This window comes from Grus americana, chromosome 8 (assembly GCF_028858705.1).
Source record: "Grus americana isolate bGruAme1 chromosome 8, bGruAme1.mat, whole genome shotgun sequence".
Classification (NCBI taxonomy): Eukaryota; Metazoa; Chordata; class Aves; order Gruiformes; family Gruidae; genus Grus; species Grus americana.
In genome coordinates this window covers 25,702,070-25,729,281 of record NC_072859.1, presented here as the reverse complement: position 1 = coordinate 25,729,281, position 27,212 = coordinate 25,702,070, and the positions used below count along the sequence as shown (strand labels likewise).

Here is a 27,212-nt window from a genome sequence, read left to right as displayed (position 1 = left end):
GAAGGATGAGGAGGTGTAGAGATTCCACCTGCAGCCCATGGAGGACCCCACGCCGGAGCAAGTGGAGGCACCTGAAGGAGGCTGTGGCCCATGGGAAGCCCACGCTGGAGCAAGCTCCTGGCAGGACCTGTGGAGAGAGGAGCCCACGCCAGGGCAGGTTTGCTGGCAGGACTTGTGACCCCATGGGGGACCCACACTGGAGCAGTCTGCTCCTGAAGGTCTGCACCCTGTGGGAGAGACTCACGCTGGAGAAGTTCATGAAGGACTGTCTCCCGTGAGAGGGACTCCATGTTGGAGCAGGTGAACGATGACAGGAGTCCTCCCCCTGAGGATGAAGAAGTAGCAGAAAGTGTGATGAACTGACCGTAACCCCCATTCCCCGTCCCCCTGTGCTGCTGAGGGGGGGCAGAGGTTGAAGCCAGGAGTGAAGTTGAGCCCGGGAAGATGGGGGGGGTGGGGGGAGCTGTTTTAAGATTTGGTTTTATTTCTCATTCCCCTACCCTGTTTTGCTTAGTAATAAATTAGATGAATTTCCTCTAAGTTCAGTCTGTTTTGCTCGTGATGATAATTAGTGAGTGACCTCTCCTTGTCCTTATCTCGACCCACAAGCTCTTTGTTATACTTTTTCTCCTCTGTTTGGTGAATGAGGGGAGTGATAGAGCAGCTCTGGTGGGCACCTGGCCCTCAGCCAGGGTCAACCCACCACAGAAGCCTAGCCACTTCATTGTCAAGGTTGTCACTACATGCTTTGGAGTTTATTACTCAAATCTCAATGACTTTACAGCTTCCACCTGCTCCCACTCACTGTGCAGAACATCAGGTGCAGAAGACAGCAGAGGAACCTGGAGACCTATTGATTTACAGCTAAAAGCTGGCTTGAGTTTGGATCTGCTTGCAGGTATAGAGATTGGTTCACAAAACTTGCTGAGGTTTCACGCCTTCCTAGATGATGTGTTACTAGCAGGGTGTACACAAGTATAAATGACAATGGTGAACACAGCAAATACAAAGACAATAAGCTTAAATTCAGTTGCTTTCTTCATTGTCTTCACTTCCAAAGGGTATTTTGAATAAGTGCTGGAAGATAACTGGAGTCACAAAACACCTCTAAATCACAAAAATAGTTTTAAAAGCCAAAGAATTCCCAATCTGAATGGAGTTGTGTCCAGAATTTTCAATGCAATCTAGTGGATACTTCTTGAATAAGTAAGCATAGGCATCTATCTTTCTAGTTGTGTGACCTACTTCTTCATGTACTGGCCCCAGTACAAGAAAGACATTGAGCTGTTGGAGAGAGTCCAGAGGAGGCCACAAAACTGATCGGAGGGATGGAGCACCTCTCCTATGAGGACAGGCTGAGAGAGTTGGGATTGTTCAGCCTGGAGAAGAGAAGGCTCCAGGGAGACCTAATTGCGACCTGCCAGTACCTGAAGGGGCCTACAGGAAAGATGGTGAGGGACTGTTTATCAGGGAGTGTAGTGACAGGACAAGGGATAATGGGTTTAAGCTAAAAGAGGGTCGATTTAGATTAGATGTTAGAAGGAAATTCTTTACTGTGAGGGTGGTGAGACACTGGCACAGGTTGCCCAGAGAAGCTGTGGCTGCCCCTGGATCCCTGGAAGTGTTCAAGGCCAGGTTGGATGGGGCTTTGGGCAACCTGGTCTAGTGGAGGGTGTCCCTGCCCATGGCAGGGGGGTTGGAACTAGATGGGCTTTGAGGTCCCTTCCAACCCAAACCATTCTATGATTCTATGATTCATCACTGACAATGGTCTTCCTTGCGCTATAGTGTACACAGCAAAACAGTCCATCTGATAGTCATGGAGGAGGAATAAGGGAACCCTCCAACACCCCTACTGGTGTTTTCACCGGTACCTCAGCAGATATTTTCAAAAGCTGATATCACTGGCAAGGTTAGACCACTCTTGTCTACTTTGTCAAAGAAAGCTCTGCAAAACTCATTTATCTTCTAGTGATTCCAGTGATAAAAGTCACCCCTGTGCACACTACCTGCAATGTGCTTCAAATATTAACTGTACATCTATATCCAGCCACAGATTCCTAATTTAGCCAACTTCTTTAATCTCTCAATCAGATGTAGCTGCTTTGTCATTTTTATGTCCAGAAAGAACCATTACATTGTAAGATTCGACCTCTCGTGTAACACAAACCAAGGAATTTCATCCTATTTCATAAGTTTCCGCTGTAGATTTGTGACACCTTCTCCAGCCCTCAATTTGTTGTGACTCTTCCCTACACTTTCACCAATTTTTCAACTTCCTTTTGAAATAGCGTCGCAGAACTGACCCCTATAATCAATAGCCACCACAACATTGTGTACACCAGAGGCCTGAACACCTCTTTCCCTATATATTCAAGAATTATGCTAACCCTCTTGCTGTGGCGTAACAGTGAGAATGCACATTCAGGCTGCATAAATATTTTTTGGAGTTGCACGACTTCAGGACACGGTGGTATATTTCATTGGGATGGCCTATACACTTTTCACCATTTCCTAGAGTTAAATAAAAGAATATGTTCTTATTAGCCAGAGTAAGTTGTAAAAAAAGCAATGAGACTTGCTTTTCCATATATTCCAAAAACATTGAAAAGGATTTCAACTACAGGCTTCCAAATCTGCTTGGATCTCTCATTGGCCTATCCCTCTGCAGTCACAGCTGGAAAACCTGACATCAGGTTTCTCTGTAATTGTTGGGTCTACGGTAAGAATTTGAGTCCAAGAGCCCAAACACCATTTATATCGTGGAAGGGAACTTCTTCCTTAGCGGCATTTCTTTCTTAGCATGGCTCTCAGCACCGTACACACACCATACATTTACACACTCTTCACTGTACCTACTAACAACAGGAGGAACATCAGGTGGCATCAAGTAGCATGAAATGATGTCAACAGCTACATCTGGTGCCTCAGCCATAAACTTTATAATAAAATATAATCTAGCTGCTGTTGCAGCTGACACTCCAATGGAAAGATACTTCTATATTAATGCAAAAGACACTTTGTACTTCTTTTTTGAAAATATTGATTTATTTTTCATCAATGCTTTTATGAGCATTTAGAGCTTTCTCTTGATGGCTTTGTGTTCCTTATCTCCTTAAACACTCACCAGACTCTTTAGATCATACGTGCACTTTCCCAAGGACCAAACTTACCAGGCACTCAAGCAGCCGAGCTGGTCGTGCAATGATAATCATCAGCTTCTTCACAAGTTGGGTAACGAAGGCAACCTCGGAGCTCTCGGATCGCTCGTGGGCCTGTGGAGAGCAGAACATCACATTATGGTCCTAGCAGTGAACTCCTAATTTTTATATGTCAGATGCTGAACGCAGAGCAATCATCAGCTCAGTAGCTGTAATTCAGCAGCAAAGGCACGACTGAGTCAGGGCAGGCAATGATCTCGGCTCATTCAAGGATGCCAAGTTACACATAGCTTTTCCATTACAACTGACTCCTTTTATCATGCAAGAGATATTTCAAAGGCTCTATTTGCATTATATCACCTATCAATTATATTAGATACGATATGTTTTTATTTTTTAAAATGAAAATAAGAATACTGATTTTTTCAGTTTTACCTTCCACATGGTACTGACATCTAGATAATTACTAACAGCTACACATATTTCTAGGCTTTACTTTCAGCTAGAATTTGAACTACTTCTGTTCATCATCAAGAAAAACTTAAACTTTAATTTTTCTTTATTTATTTTTATAAATCCTGCTGAATGACTACAGCATTGTATCGTATGCTATGTAAGATCACGCACACAAGCAAGGCAAAGAGCATACAGAAACCTAATTCAGAGAATTTATTCTTGTCCACCCCTTTTACTTTACCAGTTCTGAGTATAAATTCAAGGCTTAGTTTTAAGGTATATGTGTGTGTGACAGGGTGTCTTTTTATAACAATGAACACACCAAAACAAATGTAAAAAAAACCCCAAAACCACCAAAGGCACATTTGAACAACCACCCCCAAATTACTTTTCTTTTGCTCAAGCACACAATGGTTACATTATGAGTCCTGAAGAACAAATAAATAGTATTTTATTGCAGGGTCATAAAAAGATGGTTCCAATGAGATGTGAAAATTATGAAACAAAGTATAGCTATTTTTTCCCCAAGGTCTAAAAATTAGTCCTTAGCAGGGCCACAAATACAACGTCCCGAACTTAACCAATGAGCTTATGCTGGCAATGAGCCAGTTGCTTATAGGAATTATATCTTATCAACATGGATGCAAGCAACAAGAAACTAAAAGGTTCATTTAGCATTGTTCATTAGCACCATCTAAGCAAAAGACATATATGATTGGGAAGTCAAATCACACTGGTGATCACCTAAAAAGAACAATAAAAACACAGAAAAGCAGAAATTCAGAGCTAGAAACGTGCAGGCAGTATGTTAAAATAATATATCCCTGGTATTTTTTTACCAAAAAAAAATTTAAAACTTCATTATTTTTCATTTTGACACAGGTCAGAATTAGAAATGTTAATTGTCTATGTCAGCACTGATAAGCTAGAGCTAGAAGTTAAACCTTGAAGAAAAAGATGTACCTGCTAGTTCATTATCTAAAAACAACACCAGATGCTTCCTGGCTATACAGCCTTAGAAAGAAGATTATTTTGAAAGCATTGAAATAAGTTGCAATTTTTTTCTAACTAAAAGGTATTTTCTAAATATAAAATAGAAAATAAGCAAAATGAAAATGATTAGTATTCACTCTGTTTCCCCCAACGCATTACCCAAACTTATGAGTTAAAATATGAATTCTAGAAAGAAATTAATGCTTTCATATTTGAAAAGCCATTCCAGATCACCAGGGGTTAGCTGTGTTGAAATGAATAAATAAAACATCAACAATTTAGTATTATTTGAAATATGAGCCGTGCAATTGGAAAGTCCTCCTCCCCCCATAAGTTATATTATGCAAAAAATAATAATAATTCATCTTTTTGCATCCATTTATATTCTGGAAACAAACTTATTCTTTTAAATCAAGTCTTTCTATTTTCTCCTTTTCTCATCTAAGACAATTTAGGCAAAATAATTTTAAAATGTAACTGATTTAAATCAGGTATCTGTTTTGAAAATGAAAAGCTAGACCATGACTGCCAAATGACAGAGAAAAGCAAAAGTAAAAAAAAAAAAAAAATTACAAAAATCAAACACAACTTGTAACAGCCACTCAGCCATCATCTCTGCACAGTGCTGCTCTTCCAAGATCCTCAGCAAAACTGCCTCTTCTTGTTTCCTTCTCGCGCAGGACAGCCCGGACATCCCTACAGACGTCTGTTTATAATCTGTCCCACGGACACTATCTGGAGAGCAGAGCGTTATATAGCCAAGCACTGCCTGCCGCTTCCATGTGCCTTGGTACGAGGCGTGCCATCTAATTAGCAGTTCCCAATGACGACACGCTTGTCTGAAGGTTGCTGGGGGCATTTCAGGGTTTCCCCCCCTCCGCCTCCCAAGGGGAGGTGGGAGAAGCTATGGGGGCTGTGGGTAGAGGCTGATGCCATTCCTACACACATTGCCAGTGACACGTGGACAGGAGGCAGCACCGGGTAATTTACAAACCGATTCCCTTATCTGAAAGACCCATCCGTCACTAACTGTAGCTACTGGGGCATGAAATTAAAATCACTGTCCTCCCCTGGGGTTCGGCAGGACCAATAACTGGGATATGCAAGTCACAACGTTGTAATTGAGCTAATATACTGATGGAAACCAAAACAATAGACCTACGGTGCCAAGAGCCAATAAATTTACGCTCAGGCTTGTATTAAGAAAGCAGTCCCAATCAGAATATCCGTTTGCCAGTGCGCAGCATCAGTCACCGCAGTACAACACTAATACCCTCCCCTGTTTCTTTTGTTCCAGGCATAGAAACACCTGTAATCCTTCACCTTCCTCACCAATTGCCTACACCTACACAAAAGCCATTAAACTTCTTTTGGCTAGTTTTACCTTGTCAATTCAGCCAAGTAATAACTGACTATAACCCTTTTTTTCCCCAGTAACCCAAGGTCCTATGCCATCCTCTAAGCCTAACCCATGGTAACAGATAAAGAACTAAATGTCATCTATTCTTTTTTATAGGTGCTTTATCTCATTTTTCAATGTTTTTACTCTAAGTGTGAAGTGTAACATTCAAGTTCATTTTTTTCAAAATAAAGAAAATCTCTTAAATTCATTTTTACTTCAGGATAATTTCAATGATGCAATAAGCAATAGGTTTTTCTGGCTAAAACACATTATTTCATGCTCCAAACAAGGGGAAAGATCTCATTTGCCATAACTAATGAGATTTGCTGGCATTCTATTACAAAATCCAGGATCTAAAAACTTTTAAAAGCTTTCTGGTTTGGTATATTTAAACAGCTCATTATTTACATACTCAATTACTCTGTTTTATAGACACATTTTTACAATATAAAGTAGACTCAAACTGCAACATATTAAATTGAATTTTCTTTCTATGGTTTGAAATACTGTGAGAGTTTAGTTTGTTACCACATGTCAGAATCAACACATTAAAAAAGAATTTCAAGAGAATCCATTCTTTCACAGTAAAACTGTGTGAAAATCTATGGATTTTCCTGCCACTTGCTGATCTCCTTATTCACCAATAAATCATCTTCTCAATCTTTCGATATGCTATAAAAATACACGATAAAACTATATATCCTACTGCATAGAACATACAACTTCCCAAGTGGAAGAGCTTTTTTGATGACCTTCCAGTTGGTATTATTTATACAGTGTGTAACTCTGCATGGTACCTTACAAGCTAAGCAAAGGTAAAGACCCTGCCCTCAAATTTGGAATAATCTAAACTTGACTCCAAACTTTTTGTGTTTCAGGTGAGTCCTCCAAAAGAAATATTATCACCAATTTCTATATATTTAGACTGAAGTGTCCCAATTATTTCCTTCTAGAATGCAGTCTGAAGGGCAAAGCACAGACTGGCACACAGAGGAAAACAAGTACCTTTTAAATATTAAAATATAAAAGAAAGACCAAGGAACCATGATAGGACAGAAAAAAAAGAAAAAAAAAAGAGAAAGAAAAAAAAGAAGAAAAGAAAGGAAAAAAAAAAGAGAAATATGCGGAATGAAGTCTTTGGCATTCCTCTGCTGTCTTGAATTTCTTTGCGCTCTTCCTTCCCAGCCTGTTCTGCCTGCCTTGTCTCTCTAGGTTTTCCCTTTAATCGTCTCTAGCCCACCTTACTTCCTGAAGTAAATCAATTAAACTTAGGAGCTGACCTTTCCCTCACCCCTGCTCTGCGAGGATGTTAAGGAGGAAGAGGTCAAAGAAAGCCCTGAACAAACCCAGAGATGACCACTGTATCTTCTCTAATAACAGTTCAAGGTCATCTTTCCCTGTGCTTAGGAGCAGCAGTGTAATGCATGAGGATCAAGGGGGAAAGGACATTCAACAAGTGTGTTTTGAGGATTTGTTCTGAGGGAGGGGAAAGGAAAGGAAAAAGATTTATCTGACCCATGCCTCCTCCAAGATCCTGGTTAACCTCTTCAGGCCACACAACAGGCCTGAAGGCGGCCAGACCCAATTCCTTATGGCACGAGAAATCATTGTCCACATCCAGAGGGGGGAAGTCTGGGAGCGGGACAATTTCAAGCTCTGAGTATCTGCTACCAGAAGCAGTAAAACACACTGAGGTCCCCTTGCACCCCTTGAAACGTCAGCTATTTTCCTGAGTATATACATCCACTTTTAGTAAAATCTTTTCAATTTCCAACCCATCACCCAAAGAGAGTTGATCCCCTCTGTCATAGCTGACACGTGCAAATACCCTGCTTCCAGACTCCAGAGATACAAGGTGGACCCAGTGGCATGTGCCCATCTGGCGCAGGAATTCCCTCCGTCTCACGTGCCATCGCTGGCCCCAGCACTAACACCTGGGCGATGCTGATCCTGCCCAGGAAAGCTACGCTGCCACTTTCAAACTCCGGAAACATTTTCCTCTTTTTTAAAGATTATAAATACTGAACAATTTATTTGACTAGATGCAGTTTTTCCAGCCCTGGGTGGTGGCATCAATGGTCAAACTCTTGCATAGCGTCCAAAGAACATCACTTTTCCCAGGAAACACATTTTTTACTGTTAAATGCCTCCACAGCGGTTACTGATATCCCATAGGCAGACAACCATATAGGCCCTCGAAAGATATTCTCTGTCTCTCTTGATCGGTCAAAATTATATTCCCCATCCAGGCAGAACACCACAAAACCAAACATGAGTCATTTTTTTCCCATGTATCACAAATATCAGGGAAATTACAGCCACAGTCATATAAACAGGGTAGCCAAAGATTTTAGGTGATACAAAGGAAGACTCTGCAGTTTTCACAAAGCTTTTTAATACAATAATTGTATATTAATATAGTATTTTTATTCATCTCCCATTTTCTAATGTCTGGAAAGAGTGGCAAAGGGGCACAACCTAGTGCAATTCATGCCAGTGGGTTGGCAAAATGATCAATGACATATAAACACATCTTCACCAAATAGATTAAAAATCATCACAGAAAATAAATTATTTCAGGTGTTCTGTTTCTAGATGTCTCTGTGATATTTGTTATCTGAGACTACGATCTTTATAAATCCTGGTTTTTTTCAGCTTGCTATCTCCTTAAATCAAAGCTTAGGAAGACATTCCCAAGCGGAGGTCTGGACCCAGCAACTGGTAATTGCACCGACTCTTCACAACAGCTATAGCATAAATTCTAAGAGATTTTCTGAATTTAATATTATTTTTATTTTAAAGGAAAAGAGCAATTTTTAATGAGTAGCTGAAGCATACGGAGCACGCATTAAAATTGTGCCCCCTTGTGTATTTTCATATGCTTTGAACACCACAAAACACACTGAAGTACTAAAAACCCCACAACTGGATGAAGTTCAGCTCAAGAAATTTTTTTATGAAAAATTTATAGCAACATTACAAACTATGGTGTTTTCACTCCTTGAAGGCACTATTGTAATTAATAAGTCATTCAGAGTCTTGAAGTACATGAAAGAAAAGTTCAGTAATTTCCTTCATCTGGATGAACCCAATTTTCATAAATGGTAAAGACTTACTCATATGCAGATTTAACTTTTGTACAAAACGAAGTACACAGGTGAAGTGCTTTGCTCAAATCTGTCTGTGGTAGATCAACAGCAGACTGAAATGACTCAGATCTCCTGACACCCCCCACCTGCTGCCCTTCCCCTCGAATCCACATTGTCTCTCCTAAAATCAAAGCTCTGGCTTATTGTTTAAAGTTTCAATCAAAATAATACATTCTACTTTCCAGACAGCACTTACATCCTGGAGAAGTTTCTCCAAGTTTTCCTGCAGCTCATAAAAGTACCGAGAAGTAATAAGACCTTCACGTGATTTATCTAGGCAATCTCTGGCCAGTTCAATAACTTGATGATGGATGAAACTTAGAACCCCATCTGCTAATTGCAGCACGTTCTCTGGAGCATTAGAGGCAATAAACTCAGCCAGCCGTTCTTCCATCTGTGCCGTGGCCTAAGAGTACAGAATAAATGGAGATTATTCTTAAATTTTACTATCCCAGAACTTAAACAAAAACAAGTAGGGTGCTAAAGTAACATATTCTTAATTCCAAAATGCACGTGACTTAAAAATGTTCCAAAATACAATAGCATTTTTGCTGAGAATAAAAATAGCATACCATAGGCAAAAGTTATGTTCACGTGAGCAAACAACAAAAATTAATCGGAACACACTTTCTCAAAATGCAAATGACCATAAACATATCCTGGTCCTGAGGCTGTATCCCTTCCTGGGTCTCCAGAGTAAGGATGTAAGATACGAGGCAGTTTTCAGAACTTTTAGGCAAGACCATGGAACCTGAAAATGATTGCCCCAAGCAATAGACACATGGCATTTCTATCACTATAAGCACTGATATCCCGTCACCAGAGAAGCATCTATTTTTGCTGTTGGTGGAACAGGAAGGATTGGCCATATCAACAGCTCCAGGATACACAATCTTTTACACTCATTTCAATGAGATGTTAACTTTCAAAGCTTAATTCCACGGATTTCAATATTCAGGTTTATTAAAAAAAACAAACCATGCTTATTTTTATGGCAAATCACTTGAGCAGATTTCAGTGTGACTGAATTCAGACTGACTTTTCTAAAAATCCAAGTCCATCTTCATTGCTTCTCTGGTACCAAAAGCCCCAGTGGCAAACTTAGTTTTTGCCAAAACCTCCAGTATAATTTGGAATGACTTTAAAAGAAAACTTTGCATTTCCAATATGTAAATGGAAAGCCTACCAAAAGCAAAGAAGTTTGGATCAGTATAAAGCAAATTTAATGTAGTTATACAAGGAATGATGAGAGAATGTTATTCAACATAGTTTGAAATTACTCTTTAGAATAGCTTTTTAAAGTATATATGAAACAAAGCAAAACATCCCTCTTCTAGCCTTGATCTGATTCAGAACTTAAAGAAAAAAGACAAGGATTAGTTAAAAATATATGGAGACACTGTCCTCATAAACAACATAAGTGGACTGCGCAGCCAGAGCAGCTCAGCTGCTCCTCCTTCCTGCGAGCATTTGTCTTGCCAGTAAGAGACGTGAGAAATTTAGCAAATATGATGTACATACACAAATACACAAAGCTTTTCTATTTCTTCTACTGCAGGATTGACATGCAAAGCAGAGAATGCAGCTTCAAACTCTCAGCAAACTGCACTGCTTGGAAATCAGAGGTAAGAGCCGGGCTCCTTCTCCAATGAGCACTAAAACGAATTCTGAGCTTGGTCATTGTATGTATTATTCAAAAAGTGATTCCTTACCTTTGGAAACCTTTCTTTGTACACATGATTCATCATTATTATTTCACTGTCAAAGGAAATTGGGGAGCGACCCGGGCTAGAGGAGAAAAGAAAGTACGTTATCATTTACAGATATCACAGCAAAACCCGCCAAAATCCAGTGCTGGTCATAATGCTGCCACGCTGACTGCAGCCCTTCCAAAGCTCTGCCTTCACTTCGGAAATGGGCAGATGCTTAACTTCAGAGAAAATCCTGGCAAGCAATGGCAGTCTGCAGTCATCTGAAAACATTCCTGTCTTCACATGAACTCAGGCAGAAACCCACCTATTTTCAGTGAATCCAAGCCCTAACGTACAAGCACGTAAAAACCCCGTGCATTTGTTGCAGGTACGTCTGTAATTCCTCTTGCTCTCTTACTGCCCTCCATGGCAGAGGTAGCAGCCCTGCCCAGGAAGAAATCACTGTTATCTCTGGAGCCTCTAGTGCTGGGATAGAGCAGAATAAATGAAACAAGGAACTTGAGATGACTTGCTTTCCTTTGTCTGAAGCATACTATGCTACGGGAGGGATGCATAAGCAGTGTTATTTGGCTAAATCTTATATATAAATACCACAAGCAATAGGAACAGAATACTTTTATGAAAACTGCACTCCCTTGAGGCATGTAACACTACGGATGCATGTGCATGTATGCATAGGTTAGCAAACAACTTCAAGGCACACCAAAAAACAGGACACTAAATCATGACAAACTGCATTTATATTAGTGTTTGGGTATTTTTTTTTAAAGAAGAGTTGCATCTCATTTCATCACATCTGATGGTATGCAATGCTCTGACTCATTCTGCCACTGAGGACAGTTGGAGTGAGGTAATGCGAATAATCGCTAGCTACAGGATCGCCTACAGCATCTCATTTCTCTGGTTACCTTGTTTTGATGTTCAAGACAAGCAAGGGCTTCAATTATTTGGCATCTTACATGATCATTGTCTTTATGATTTTTAGAGTACTACATATTGCTAAAAATATTTTCTTTATGTCAAAACCCACAATTTTATCTTGAGTGAGTTCAAACATTTTTAAACTTTCTTGTGAAGGATTAAATGAATCTCTCTAAATGGAATAAATACATTTTAAACTTGGAATGCATCACAGTTACTACCTTGCTGCTAACCTATTTTAAGGAAAAAACATTCTTTTGGGAACATATATTTACAATTCAAAGAAAATTTGTCTCATGGAATCTAGCAATACCAATCTCTTTTCATGCCCGGCACTGGAATTCCATGAATTACATTGTGTCTTGTTTTTATTAAGGTTTATCCCTCAGCTTGGGAAAATGCACTTCAGATTAAATGTCTCACTGAATCCTTACATTAAAGGAGAAAAACTGATTTGGATGTTTTGCATACCAAGTAAAAACACATTTTCATCAACTTTTTTTGAAGAAAATACATCCCTTAGCTTGGTAGAAACCCATTTTTAATCAAGGGAAATTTTCTTAAAAAAGAAACTTACATTTATGTTCATATGTAATGCATAACATAATAAAAAGAAGTGTAAGAACATTTAAATTCCAGGCTTAGAAGCAAATTTCCCCACACATCTAGCCTGCTATCTTTATCTTTTTTTCTCTAAGACCCAAACAATCTGACACAAACATATGACACTTGTTTACTGGCGGTTCCTATGGAGCTGAAGAACTTGGTGAACAAAGTTATTGAAGAATGAATTTTTCTATGATGTATTATTTCTCTGTGTGATTTAAGTGAGGTATAAATTACAAGGATATATAAGCACTTTGATACTAACTACAGAAATACGGATGTACATACATCCTTCATTCTAACACTAAAGTAGTCCTACAAAATTTGTGCACGCTTAAGGATTTGCTGTCTTAGGGCCATAATAGAACACGAGGGGGTTTGATTTTCCTTTCAAGGCACTTTATTCACAGGGACACAGGAAATTAAGAGCTATGCAGAAATCACGCTACTTGAGCTGCGCTGCAGCAGATGCAGTGTTTCCTTAAGGAGAGCCACAATGATACAGGAGTTTATTGGGTTTGCTCTTGTTTTTTACGATTCTAAAACAAAGTAATTTCTTTGCAGAAGAGTCTACTGATTGGCAAGAAAGTAAACCCTTAGAATAATCCCTTAGCTTCCTCAGGCATTAGTAGTTTTATCTCTCATCTTTGGAAGCTGATTAATGCCACTTTTTACCACTTAAATGACAGAGCATCCAAACAACTCCAGATAAAACCTGGGATCAAGGTTCAAATTATCATTCTAAATAAAATTTGCCCAATATAACAGGTCAAATTAAATGTCTAGCTGACTATAGCAAGACTGCAACATAATATACTGCACCATAATTTTTTAATGTTGATCCTCAGCCCAGGAAACTACAGAAATAATTAGATGGATAACTGCCTAACTAACCACAGGGTAGCTGCCAGGTGCTGCTGGTTATGTTACAGCACCTTGGAGACAAAACCAGGTGAAAAATAAAGCAGGACCGGGTAGATAACCAAATGCCACCAAGGGAGAACTTAAGGATATTTAGAAAAAAAAGAAAAAAGGAGTTTAATAGATTTTATTGGTGTGACAGCTTTTCAAATGCAAAAGCTTCACACATCTATCTAGCACCAAAATTTTCACATACAGAACTAAGCCAGTCTAACATTTCAAGCCTCACAAAGGAACAGATTATTTTCCGTAAAACAGAGGGCACATACTTTGCACGTGCATAACATTCTAAGACAAAAAGCAGGCTGCTTCTCTTTTCTTGGTGTAGGTAGGTAGGTCAAAGAAATTATTATTGGCAGTGTGTTTTTCATTTCAGCAGAGCAGACATTAGAAGAATAATATCTGTCCCCTTAAGCTTAACAACAGAATGAAAAACTATGCTTTTCCGCTTCTTCATCCTCCCTCCACTTTATGAAATGATGTGGTGGTAGACTTTCAGTGACATCTATCTCCCGCTAAGGTTTCTAGCCTTCAACTTGCCAAAACTCATGTGTCTTTATCTGATGCTAGAAAGTGAAAATAGCTTATAGACAGCTATTTCAAGGAGTAGCATTTATAGTAATAACTTAAATCTTAACAAAATCTAGTCTAACTGTGACTAAATAAAATTGAGATGTTTATGAATACCTAATTTTTCCTTCACTGTGACAGCTGTATTTAGATATAAGGAAAAAATTGTTTAAGAAATTTTTTACGATGAGGGTGGTGAGACACTGGCACAGGTTGCCCAGAGAAGCTGTGGCTGCCCCTGGATCCCTGGAAGTGTTCAAGGCCAGGCTGGATGGGGCTTTGGGCAACCTGGTCTAGTGGAGGGTGTTCCTGCCCATGGCAGGGGGGTTGGAACTAGATCATCTTTAAGGTCCCTTCCAACCCAAACCATTCTATGATTAGGAAAAAAGCAGAGAAGTTAAAAGCACTGTGCTCCCCTCTGCTTTTACCCTGTACATAAAGGTTTAATCAGGACGTATGTACAGCACGTTACCATCAGAATCCATCTGCCACAGTCTGAATTTATGCAACATGCAGAATCATAGTGAAATACAGTTTCCCATAGAATTACAACAATCTATACCATGAAGGAAAAAATGTAGAAAAATAAATGTGTAACTTTAGATTATTCTTCAGGATTTATTCAAGGATCCTTCTTCCTGTATAATCATAACAAACAGCACAAAGTCCACACCAGGCAGTTATTCTAGTGCTGCTAGAAAAGAGGGAATCTGAGGCAAAGCAGAAATTCTTCTTCTTATAGAACAGGCAAGCAGCGAAACAGAACAGTAACGAGTCTTTCTCACTGAGCGCTTTGAAAAGTAATTTCTGAGTTTGTTTACATACCTTTTGATTTTTTAAATTCATTTTTACAAAGACTGAGCTTCAGCTACATTTAGTCTGCAGACAAATAGTATTTGTGATTGGTTTTGTATCACTTCATTATACTAGGAATGACAGTTTTATGAACATAAGGTGTTTTTTATATGTATAAATAATAAGTTAATAAACAATAATTATAATATATATGTATATATATGAGATAACATTAAAGGAAAGAGAATACATTTCAATTGAAATCTCTTTGAAAGTAAGGACTAATGAGTTTTTTTCTACAGACCCATACCAGGGCTGCTACTAGCTCTTTCCAATACTTTATGCATGCCAACAAAGACTGAGACTGCTTTAGACAGAAAGCACTAGAAAGTTAAAGTAATGAGCAGTACAGTGCGCAAATAAGAATACCCAGTTTTCCTCATATTAGAAAACAATAAAGATGGTGAGTGAAAGCAAAAGTTAGTAAATTTAAAACCAATCACTCTGAAGAACTTTTTTTGAATCAAGTTCACAGAACTCACTGTCTTGAGAGACAAACCAAAAAGACCAACATTATCTGTAACGTAGTTAGAATGTATTTTCAAAAGAAATAGATGCCTTATGCTTCAGAATATAAAATTATTATCCTTCTCTGACAAATCCGTGGCTGTGTGAATCCCCGCTCTGCAGGGAACACAGCCTGCCCCTCCGCAGCTTGGGGCGGACGGCACTTTCTGAAAGCAGCAGCGTGAAGCGATGAAACCACCAAGATTACTCAAGTGGTTAAAGCTGACGCTTAAGTGCAGTGAGATGAGAGAGCTCCATAACCTGCGGGATCAATTTTTAAGATAAAAATGGACTATGTGGGCCACCGGTGCGGTTTCACAACACCTAGTCTTTCTTCCCATCTTGGGTATTTTATTGTCAGAAACCATTTTTGGCAACTGGCATTTTCTAGGAGTCCTTAATGGCAGGATCTAGCATGTCAAAAGTCAGGTTAGAGGATTGCATTTAAAAAGCACTACCCAGTAAAGAGATGAAGGAGCATATTTGATTAAGGATGATCTCATCTACTTCAACTATATAAAAATTCACTGCTGCAGTCTTCAACCCTTTTTCCTTAGACAACATTATCCTGAAATATGAAGAGAGATCAAGAAAAATGGGCAGATTGGTGGGCTGAGTGACTGCACAAAGGCAGCTCCTGAAGAAGTCGTTATTAGTTAACTCTACTTTTATCTCTGACATTCTCCACACATTCCCACGTGTTAGCAACTGCTAAAGGATGACAAGTAAAGAGAACTGGGAAAAGATGGAGGGCAGCATCTCTCTAACTTAAAAAGAGTAACGATGCCAAGTTTAGTGGAAAAATTCACACTCTCCCTGCATTTTACTCCTGGGAAAAAAGATTTTCCTCGGGTAAAGCTCAGGATTGTTCTAAACAAAATGAATGTAACCTGGGCATCTCTCTGTTGGTCAATAACTTGAAGGTTGCATTACCCAAAAAAGAGAACAGTTGAGAGATGATATTTAGGAAATACTTCTGCAGATAATAAAGAAATATTCTTTTCTACTGCAGACATGCTGTAAGCCCCAAAACAGGTGGGTGACATGGAAGTATGTTCTTTCATTTAGCATGTGAGTACTGGACCTACTGGAGATGGATGAGAGAACAGTCTCCTGGCTTTAGCAACCAGCTTTATAAGCACATCACACTTTTGGATTCCAGCATTGGTCTCAGGCTACCTCCTTCCCCCTGCACAGGAAAGCAGCTGGGAAAGAACTAGTGCCATTTCTTTGGTGTAGAAATTCAGGGACTTTCAAATAAGGCATGAGTAGTTGAGTATCTTCAAGCCACACTGGCAGAACACTACCAACCTATCTGTGTACATCAGCCAACGTCACCCTCCACAACTGTACGTTTTGTTAATTTTTTCATCCAGTTTGATCATTAAGACTGCTCTGCATGAACAGAATATTTGCAAATTAGATACAAGGAAATGGTAAATGTCTAGTCAAAGTAGATTTTCCCAAAATTTACATCTAGGCAATACTTTCCTCTATCTACAAGCATAAAAGGATCATCTGATACTTCTAAAAAATCCTGGGATACAGAGACCCTCTAAAACAACGGCCCCAGCATTTGACAGTGACATCTCAAAATACTAGTTCCTCTCTCATAAAAAGAGATGTAAGGCTGCAGTCACAAGAGATGAAAGATGAATACATGTTAACAATAAGTCATAAATATCAGACCACCTTTTAAATTACAAAGTTGTGGTCACCAGTTAAGGAAAACATGTGATGTATTTTGTTCATCTGCTTTTCATTAAAGCTGATCAAACAAGACCATTAAATGCTTATGAAAATATTGCATTTTTAGGAAATTCCTGCTTAATTTTCAACACATTAACTGCTCAGGTTTTATTTTTTTTTATTTTTCAAGTAAGTAAAAATATCCTCTCACCAAGTGAGCTAACTCTGTCGTGTGGGCAAATAAATAAGCAAGCTGTGCAGTGAATATTTCTTCACATATTTCAGTACTTGTTTGTTTACAAGGACGCGCTACCCTCTGTCAAAGAGGGTATTTACTCCTGCAAACATTGCTCCAATTGGTGGGACTGACATATCAATTTTCCTTTGAGGTGCAAGGGCCAGCATGAACGCTTGGTAGTGGCAAGTGTGCTTTAGAGTCTCACAGTATCACAATACTAACAACAAGCAAAATAAAAAAGAAATCAGGCATGGTTTAACTTTAAAAAATTAAATTACTTCATTCTAAGCTTTGGAATACCAATAAGGCTGGCCATTACCACACTGAAAGCCAGTGAGAGCTAGAGGAAGCATTCAAGAGAGGAAGAAATTAATTATACAGGTATATGTCACACTGAATTAATTTAGTCTCATCACAAATTATAAACCTACTATATAACTCTGCTTTTAAATTGGCTCACAGAGGTAAAATTCTCAGCAAGTTGATAATCCATATTAACAAGGAAAAAAATAAAACTGTGCTCTTCATTTGATTGTTTATATCATTCCTGCATTAGCAAGAGTGTCTTTTACTTCATTATGCCAAGAGTAATATATCTGTGTTAGAAAGAACAATAATTACTTTAGTGATGTGTTGTCTACGTACAGTAGCTGTCTTATCTATAAGGAATTAGCGCCACTACAGTTATACTACTCAGCGACAGCGTTAAGAGTGACAGCAAGAGGACTGAAGTAGGACTATTGTTCAAAGAGACTTAGTACAAATCACATAACTACTCTTTTACTACATGGCAATTGACGGAGATCACAGGCTAAGTGTGGTACTACCCATAGTACTTACCTGCTCTTGTAGATTACTGTGTAACTACACTTAGTAGATCCATATGCAATTACCATGCAGCCTGCACTGAAGTTTAGAACATACAAATAATTATAAATAATCATGCAAAGTCAGCTCTGCCATGACACGATACTCACCATGGGGATTTTTTTTTTTTTTTTTTTTTTTTAAATCTTGGTCTGTTTCAGTTCCCTCTATTACAAACCCCAGCCTAAGTCCTGAGCTGGGCACACTGATTCAGTATGTCCAGCTGGCAAAGTTTCTGAATCTTGCCCATTAATTTAAAGTTGATATCCACCTCTGACACCCTCAGATGAGAAGCAGAAGGGAGACTTCACCTCCTTGTCCCCTGCTTGCATAAATCCTTTTTCTTTCAGAAGATGCTGTGTCTAGAGGTACACATCTCTAGACTTTCATTCACCTGGTCCAGAACTAAATGCACAGCAAAACTTAAGGCTTTTGCCATGACACAAAATGTTTGTGGATTTACTCCACATAATTGTTAGAGACCTGCAAGAAAGATTGCCCAGAGAATCTCTGTCGTTGGAGATATTCAAAACCGATCTGGACTTGGCCCTGGGCAATCTGCTGGAACAGGGGCTTGGACAAGATGACCTCCAGAGGTCCTTTCCAACCTCAGTCATTCTGTAATTCTGTGAAAGATGAAGTTCTAGTTGCTTCTGGTTGGAAAAATCAACTGCATAAGGAAATAACCCCTGGATAGCTGTCTTTGAACAACCAGATCTCTGAAGGAACAGTAAAAAATATCCAACTGCTAATGCAGGTGAAATGTTTTCAGCACTACTACAAAATCACTCTTGGGTGCAATTCCATTTAAGGTTTTGACTTCATCTACTCTAGTTTTCATACCCCTTCAGAAGCACTGCTGGAAAAGTTATTAATAGTGACTGTAACCACTTCCTTATATTAATGCAGCAAAATTCTGAGAAGAAACTTCACTAAAGGAAATCTACATCCTATAGATTTAGTCCGAGACGCTTGTGGATCATGTTTGCATAGAGGTATTGTGAAGATACAAAAGCAGACTATGCTAACCATCTTGCAATCCAAAACCTCAGTGCCAAATGTGGGGAAAAAAAAATAAATATCCCTTCTGATTATGTGAGGTGGGTTAAATGTTGATTAAAATAATTTCAAAAAATGTAACAAAACAACCATTCTTAGATCTGAAAGCACACACAGAAATGCAATACATGTGTCCAACATCTTAAAAATCCAACAAACAACCTGAAGCTCACCTGAGACTGCGCGATCGAGGCCTCAAGGCTGGAGAATGGCGCCCTTCCTCATCTGTGATGCTCTCAGTACTGAAATGCTTTGTCAGGAAATGAAGTTCATCTGCCGTAGGCTGAAAGGGCAGCTGGTGCAGCTTCTCCTGAGATGAGCATGATGACTGAGTACAGAAAAAAATACAGAAAAGAAATGCACTAAACGCATGCATAGGGGTCAGCTAATGAATGGAAGAGGAACGGATTCTGCCAGACACTGCATACTCCAGCGGAAAAGAAAGCTACTTATCAGACCAGGTGCCTCTTTTTATTGTTCTCATTAGGCTAAGCCAACCCTTATGTACAAGGATAGAGCTGGTGAGATCAGGCAAACTTTGGGAAAAGGCTAGGGAACCATTGCATCCGATTCTGCAACCACCACATCTGATCATGCAGGTAATTTACTATCAGGAGATAGAAAGCAAGGTACGTGAGTACCAGTGCTACTCTGGAAAGGACAAAAAGAGGTTCCTGGAGTGGTGAGCAACTTTCTTTCCTTTTCCCTCATGCTCTCTTAGCTCAGGAGTTTCACTGGCATGCAAAATGCTATGGAGCTGCGTAGACATGAGAGTTTTTGCTGATTATTGGGTCTCATTGGAAATTGCTATTGTAAATGGTCAGGATATTATTTCTCCCTTCCTTTACCCACCAGGCATCTTCTCTAACCAAGCAGGCAATGATAAAATTAAAGTAGCTGACTTTGAAGAGTTGTAAGATTAACAGAGTTTCTTGCTATAGAGTTAAACAGCTTATTATTCTTTAAATAAATTGACAAATTTATATGACACACGTCCTGTAATAATGATAGACATGAAACTGTTTTAATTCTTGAACCTCAAAACCCCCGAGATTAAAACAATTATTTGTGGGAAGTGTTAATAACATCAAACGTTGGATTTTCCAGGGGAAATAGCAGTAGGTCAACTAATGAATTCATTTTTTCTTCTGTGATTTTTCCATGCCATTTTCTGTTTTACAAAAGTAAGAAAATACATTATGGAAGAACAAAATAAAAATCCTCTCTAAAAAAGGAAGAGTGGGGGGAAAATGTGCTGAATAACCAGAGTAGCACAGAATAACACCAGTGGGCCTTATTAAAAAGATCATCCTAATCTAAGTTCCAAAGCTACTTATTGATCTGATGAAATTAATTATGTACACTGTTCCAGTGGAAAAACTTTTCCTTTTGCTACAATGACCCTCACTCATACTGGAAAGCACTGCATCCTAGTACCAGAAGTATGGGTAGGAGGGAATTATACATGATATGACATGTACGACCAAAGCTTTAACTCACCTAGCATGCTCTTCTAGACTTATTCGCTGTTGATGTTTTTTGGAAAAGAAAGCTAAGGAGTATGGCCAAGCAACGAAAGCCAAATGTTGGCAAGGTTTTCACTAAGTCCCGCAGGTTTGTAATGTTGATAGCAAAGAGTCTGAAATCACCTAAACCAGCTACGTCCAAATTTGTCAAGAAGGTAAGTGCTACACTTGAACTGAATTAAAACTAAGCAGATTGTTGCAGATCCTAGTATGGTCTTATCTAGAGAATTCTAGACAAGACTGAGATGGAGATCTGAATATGAGAACTTATATACCTAAAGATCATATTCTTTGAGAAAAATATAAATGGCACCAGACCCCAGATCCACTTCCTCTGCACTGCACAGAGGTATTTACAGAAAAGAACCCCCTTGAAAGCCCTGGGACATGCACGAACTCCCCAGGTGTGGCTGGAACTGGATGCCACCACTTCCAATGTTTTCCTTCAGGCAGACCTAGGTGCAGGGATCATGTTGGGAAGTTGTCTCCAGCACTGTGTCCACACAGTGATGATTATCCAGAGGATCTATCAGCATACATTGGTCTAAATCCACAGTGAAGCCAAGACAGAGAGTCTGGGTATTTGATAGCCCCTTCGCCCACAGGTATTCTGCTGTGCACACTGCTTATGCCAAATACAGGAAAGATTCTCTCCCTGTAGTACAGAATTATGCAAGCCCTGTTTGACTTTCAGAGCTTTCTTTGATGTCTGTCTTTGTGTCTCTCACAATGCAAGGAGTGGGAAGAAGTGCTTGCCTATGAAAACACAGCAACGCTTTTCAAAGAAGAGGTACATGTCAGTTGACATCCTGTTCATGATGAGTAAGTCGAATCCTGCAATAGAGCAGGAAGTACTAAAGACACTGTCTTACAAACTTGTGTTAGCAGGTACTCAAGTTCTGGCATTACAAATACATGTCTTATTCAAAACAAAATTAAACTAAGAATACCACATTAAGGAAGGCTAGCACATAAGTACTGGTTAATAGAGTTAGAAAAAAATAAAAAATTGTCTAGAAAAAGCATTAAAAACTTTGTGTCTCCCAACAGCAAAATCACTGGGGAAGTAGTGCTAGTCAACTCATGGATGACCCAACAAAATCCTCCCTCCACTTTCTCTCCTTAAAAGCGATCAGATCACAAAGTTTATAATTCCAGAGAATGAATAAAGAAAACCCTGAAGATAAAGACTGTGATGAGAAATGGACTTTCCTCTGCCAAAAGCTTCTCTAGCAGTCTTAAGGCATACCACCTTTCAATGAAAAAGCGTGAAAACAAAGTGAAACACTTCTGAAGTATTGATTTTTAAGTAATTACATCACTGTATTCAATATTTGCAGCAGACTAATACAAACACCCTCAGTGTCTTAATTACAGATGCAGAATTAACCAACACTTCTCCAGTAAAAATATTCAAGCTAATACTATAGTAGCTTATATATTAACTCTGCATCTAGAAAATTAATAGCAGATTAGATGTTTAAAAATAATTATTGGCCTATTCAACTGACTGTTCTATATTCATCTAACTTGAAAGAAAGTCTTCTCCAGCTTTTTCAGTGTTGGTCTGATGATACATATCTGGTCTTCATGATTTGTATGAAAAGGGTAAACATGTATTTTTTAAAAGTGTCCTCCCTCATTTGGAAACAAAAAATAAAGCAGAATCTACAGGTTTCCACTGACCTTAGACTAGGTAAAAGTCTTGGTGTGTTCAGCTGGTTGGTTGGTAGAGCAGCTGATCTATGACCACAGAGGTGCAGGTCAGCCCTAACAAACTCAGGCCAGCAGAACACAGAACTGATGCTCCTCTTCTTGATATTTCATTTCTTACTGATACATACACCAGGAAGAAGGTCTACTGGCTTCCTTCTATCTTGCTTGAAAAAGAAATGTAATCTTGAGGACTGATGACACCAAATGGAAGCTCAAAGTTCTGTTAAATTCGCATCTGCGGCATTAATTCATTGTGCCCTTTTGACAAGCCCCTTGACTACTTCTTGCTTCAGTTTTAAAGTCTATGCAGGAATAATACTGCTTATCAGCTTCAGAGGTGTTATTCACATCAATTCAAATTAATTCTAATCTATGAAATACTATGATAATAGTATTGTCATAGACAAGTAGTAAGTAGGATTGGCTTAGAAACGTAATACTGAGTTTAATAGCTCCAAGAATTGCATCGCTACTTACTAAACAGCCCATGTCAATGTCTGAGACTGTAATACTGAACCAGCAAAAGGACAAGAGATGAGAGACTCAGCCATTTAGAAAAGTAAAGTCTTGGAATTACAGGTTTTAATCTATTTCCCGCAGGAAGGTAAATTCAGATCTATATATAACTATCACTTTGTGCTTCTCATTATACCACCCTGCTTTCTGTTTCTTACAATACTTATAATACTTACACCATTTGAAATTGTACTTTCTATGTGACATGTCTATCTCAGATTTGTTGGGTTGTTTGGGTTTTTTTCTGGAAAAATGTCAATCAAACCAATCTAGCTATTTCTGGGAGCGTGACAAGAGACAAATATGCTTTCTTTCCCATGTTAGAAAGCTGAGAACTTTCTAAAAGTAGCTTTAATGTCCCTATTTCAAAGGAAGGACTGATACTTCCAACAGATTTTTTTTGTTTGTTTGTTTTTTGTTAGTTTTGCTCTCTCTGTGGACATCTACCCAAAGGCTGGTCAAACTATAAACTCTTGAAAAACTACAGATCACACCTGCAGGTAAGAAGGACTTATACACTGCAGGCAGTTTGGTCTCCACAGGTGTCATCTTCACAGGCATCTTGGAAGCTCTTTCAGTGACTACCAATGATCAAACTATTTAGAGAAGGTAACTGTACTTGCTCCATACTCTCATAGCTTGCACCCAGAAGAGGACTTAGCCATGGTTTATGCCCATAAAGATTTAACCTGAGATTATAAAGGCAAAAGCAGAGATCTTTTTTAACAGCTGCTCTCAGGCGCTTGAATATATAATATTGCTTAGCAGTGAAACCAGGGGCATCTTTTTCGTGTTGATAATAAAATTTTCTCCCACATTTTTCTGTGCTCTTGCCCATATATCTGTACACACACACAGAGACTTCTCCCACAGGAGACTGAAATCAAGTCACCTGCCTTCTAAGGAGACAAAAAAAACCCCCAAAACCAACACAAAAACAACTATCTTGAAGGACAAAAGAGAATAAATTGTGGTAATTGTGCAAACTAGAGTCTGTAGGAATGTGTCAGAAGATATGAAGCTATAGAGATGAGATTAACGTTGCAAAATCAAATTTTAATCATATGAATTTATACTAAAAAGAAGCTTGCGACCCCAATTTCTTCTCTTGCTATACAGACTGAATTTAACACTCACCTCCTAAGGATCTGTGATGATAAGTTTGTGTTTGAGAGCATAGAAAGTTTATGGATGAACATTAACAGAACAGCTCACAAGGAAAACAATGATACTGCACACAGTGTAAGATTTGCATAACGTGGAATATTAAGTCCTAATTAGTGCAGGTATTACAATTATTAGGAACATACTCTAAATAGCGCATATAAAACAAAACGATCAGTAGAAGTATTATGGAAAGAGGTAGTGATATGTGAGCACACAGTTAAAGAGACTCACCATAACACACACACAAAAGCGTGTTACATTAAGTTTGTACAGGCAGCCTTAACATTTCTAATTTTTCTATGTTTGGCTTTGCGAGGTTGTTCCGTGGGTAACTGCAACATCTAGTTCACATAAACTAAAGAGTAAGATTTATTGTATGTAGTATCTGAGAGTTATAAGAGTTAACATGGTGCTGCTACCTTACTGGTATTACCGACAGGCTAGTTTGAAAGTACAGAACTCAAGCAAACTGCAGCCAGCCTTTCTAATGACATGTGTAAGAACTGAAAAGCTTCATTAGGAGGTTCAAATTATTGGAGTAACAGATATGGATTATCAGTTTTTCTTTCTGCTAGCCTATTAGCAGAGGTTTTCATACTAAGAACTTGAAAGCAGACAAGAATTTCATTTCCCAGTTATAAAAAAGCTGAGAGCTGGCTAGTAATTACGCGCTATCTCTTAGAGTCTTGCCACTTCTGACACATTGTGCCTCTCAACTGATCAGTCGAGCCAAGTGCTGCACTGGGATTTTTTTTTACCAATGCTAAAGGCAAAGTGCAAGATGATAGGAGCTGGGAAATGGAGGAAAAAGCAGCAGAACCAATAATTAAAATAATTTTTAAAATAATTAGTATATTAAATAATGTTAGCAAAACAATGAATAAAGATCAGGTATTTTAGTAAAGACTCAGAAGCTGATTTGTTAGGGTGTGTTTGTACAAACTGAATTGCATGAAAAACTCTGTGCCACTTACTGAAACTGTTGAACTGGGAGTGTTTGTTCCATATCCAGATGAAGGAAGGGAGGCCAAGGACCAGCGGCGTCCATCCGTTCTGGGGAAAAGAAGTAAGAGAAGTTACTCTCAGGGATATATTACGGCTAATACTTGGGGAAAATAAACATGTTCCTTCCTCAAATCTCTTAACTTCACATTTTTGCTATCTATTCAGGTAAACCAGGTATCCTATTTATAATGACCTTTGTAAAAAAGCAGCTAGGGTAAGTTTTAAAAGCAAAAGTAAGTGACCTTGGAAAAGGTAAAGGGGCATCAGATTCCTCCATTAAGTAAATGCTTTATAAATATTACCAGTTCTGCAAAAATTGGAGTTTCTAAAACAGACAAATTAAATTGGCTTATTTCAAACTTCTCTGAAAAAGAAAGTCAAAAGCGGACTTGTTTGTTTACCTAGGCAGAAAGCATTCTGCCCAGCACATCGCCTGGCACAGCTGGTGCAAAATCCACTACAGCGGGTTGAACAGAGCCGAGGGGTCCACGCAAAATACAGAGGAAATTGAAATCACAGAAATTCCACCTAGGGTCTCTTTCTCCTCCAGTCAATACAACATTAGTAGTTATTTTCCTATCGTAGCCAAAGAAAGATAAACCTCAGCGAAAATAGCCAAAACATCCTGGAGATACTGCAGAAAAGGTCTTATATTACCATCATCAAAACTGAGGAACTGAGGAACTATACAACTGCTTTGAGAAGAAGCAGTATTGCCCTCCTTGAAATCCTCTTCGCCCCCCAAAACCCGCCTCAGTGAGGATGGAACCTGCACAACATTCAGCTCAGTCTCACAGCCCTTTTTCTGCCTCTGATTTCATTCCAGTCTCACAAGCATTTTGTGTCCTATGCACGTTGGGATGCATGTTAAAGTCTCTTCCTCACATTGGTCTCCACTTGTTTGATTACAGCAAATTATCAGTAACTGGTCATAAAGCAAAGGTGAATTAGAACAGTTCTAACTTCCTTTGGAAGGATTTGGGTTCTTTTGGGTACACACACGTTAATGCAAGTGCAGTATAAAACAGGATGTTTGGTACAGGTCTGAAATAGTGCTTAGTGCTTATAAAAACCTCAACTGTTATCATCTTCACAGTAACATTTCTCATCTCACTACCTGCACCCATGAAGCCTCATCTTCAGAAAAACATTCACTGCACATCCAGACATAAATGCCTGTTTATATTTTTTCCAGATCTAGTTCCTTTTATTTTCAGGCACTGATACACACCGCTCTTGTTTGCCATCTATCTTAGAACAAGAGGGAAATAAACCCACTGTTCTACATCACTGAAAGAATATTAAGAGAGTTTTTTAAGAAGACTCATGCTTCATGCATTAAAAAAACCTCAAAAATCAAGTTGTAATGCAGTTTTCTATTGCATGCGTAGGTTATAGCTAAACCCCATTTAGCGACAGGTGATGTTTTCTTTGGCAAGACAATTACATATAAAAGAACAATCTCAAAAAATTTCAAGAGAAATTAAATTCCTTTTTTAACCCTGAAAAACAACTAACGTCAGCATTACAAAGCTGCTGCATGACGTGGTCAATGACCGAACACCAAACTTCAATGATCTTCATTCAGCTTCTTGTAACATACAGGGGTACTGGGGAAATATTTAGGTCAATGATTCAACCCCAGTTTGGACCCTCAGTCCCAAACTGAGACAGCACGTTCCTGACTTCTCAGACATTAGATAGGAAAGCACAAGTGACTCATTTTTTGCAAAAGGAAAGCCTAATCCCTTTTTTTACTGAGGTGCTTAAATAGTGTATTGAAATTACTTCAGAATTTTCATTTTGGCAAAGTTAACCAAAAAAGCCTTCCTCAGTTAGAAAATTACAGGATACCTCTTCATGCTTGGGCTATTTTCTGCTGATGCAATCTAGGCAAGCAATGTGCTAAGCAGTCAGGACAATGCATATCAGCTCTATTCTAGCAGAAATAAGTGGGCCAAGAGTAGAAGTCTTCCAAATCAAAGGCAATGGGAAAAAGACTTTAAAAGAAAATTTGTCCTTCATTTATGCAAAACATTTCAAAGTTACTTCAGTGTTTTGTTAATAAACATATTTTTAGAGAGGCCTCATGCAATTTTGCTTCAGGAAAAGATACTTAGAAAGAAATTTTTAGGTCTTGTCTTTTATTTTATTTATTATAGACCCTTTGCTAGCA

At 38.7% G+C, this 27,212-nt stretch overlaps 1 protein-coding gene across 6 annotated transcripts in view; it reads right to left on the bottom strand.

The window, feature by feature from the left end:
* MAST2 (microtubule associated serine/threonine kinase 2) overlaps positions 1-27,212 on the bottom strand; it is a 197,758-nt gene that overhangs the window by 34,698 nt on the left and 135,848 nt on the right. For all 6 annotated transcript variants that reach the window (XM_054834056.1, XM_054834051.1, XM_054834052.1 and 3 more), the window contains 5 exons: positions 25,006-25,084; positions 19,280-19,434; positions 10,874-10,949; positions 9,358-9,567; positions 3,174-3,275 (listed from right to left, as the gene is read on the bottom strand). In XM_054834056.1, the coding sequence (XP_054690031.1) occupies positions 3,174-3,275; positions 9,358-9,567; positions 10,874-10,949; positions 19,280-19,434; positions 25,006-25,084 (622 nt within the window). The remainder of the gene's footprint in view (positions 1-3,173; positions 3,276-9,357; positions 9,568-10,873; positions 10,950-19,279; positions 19,435-25,005; positions 25,085-27,212) is intronic.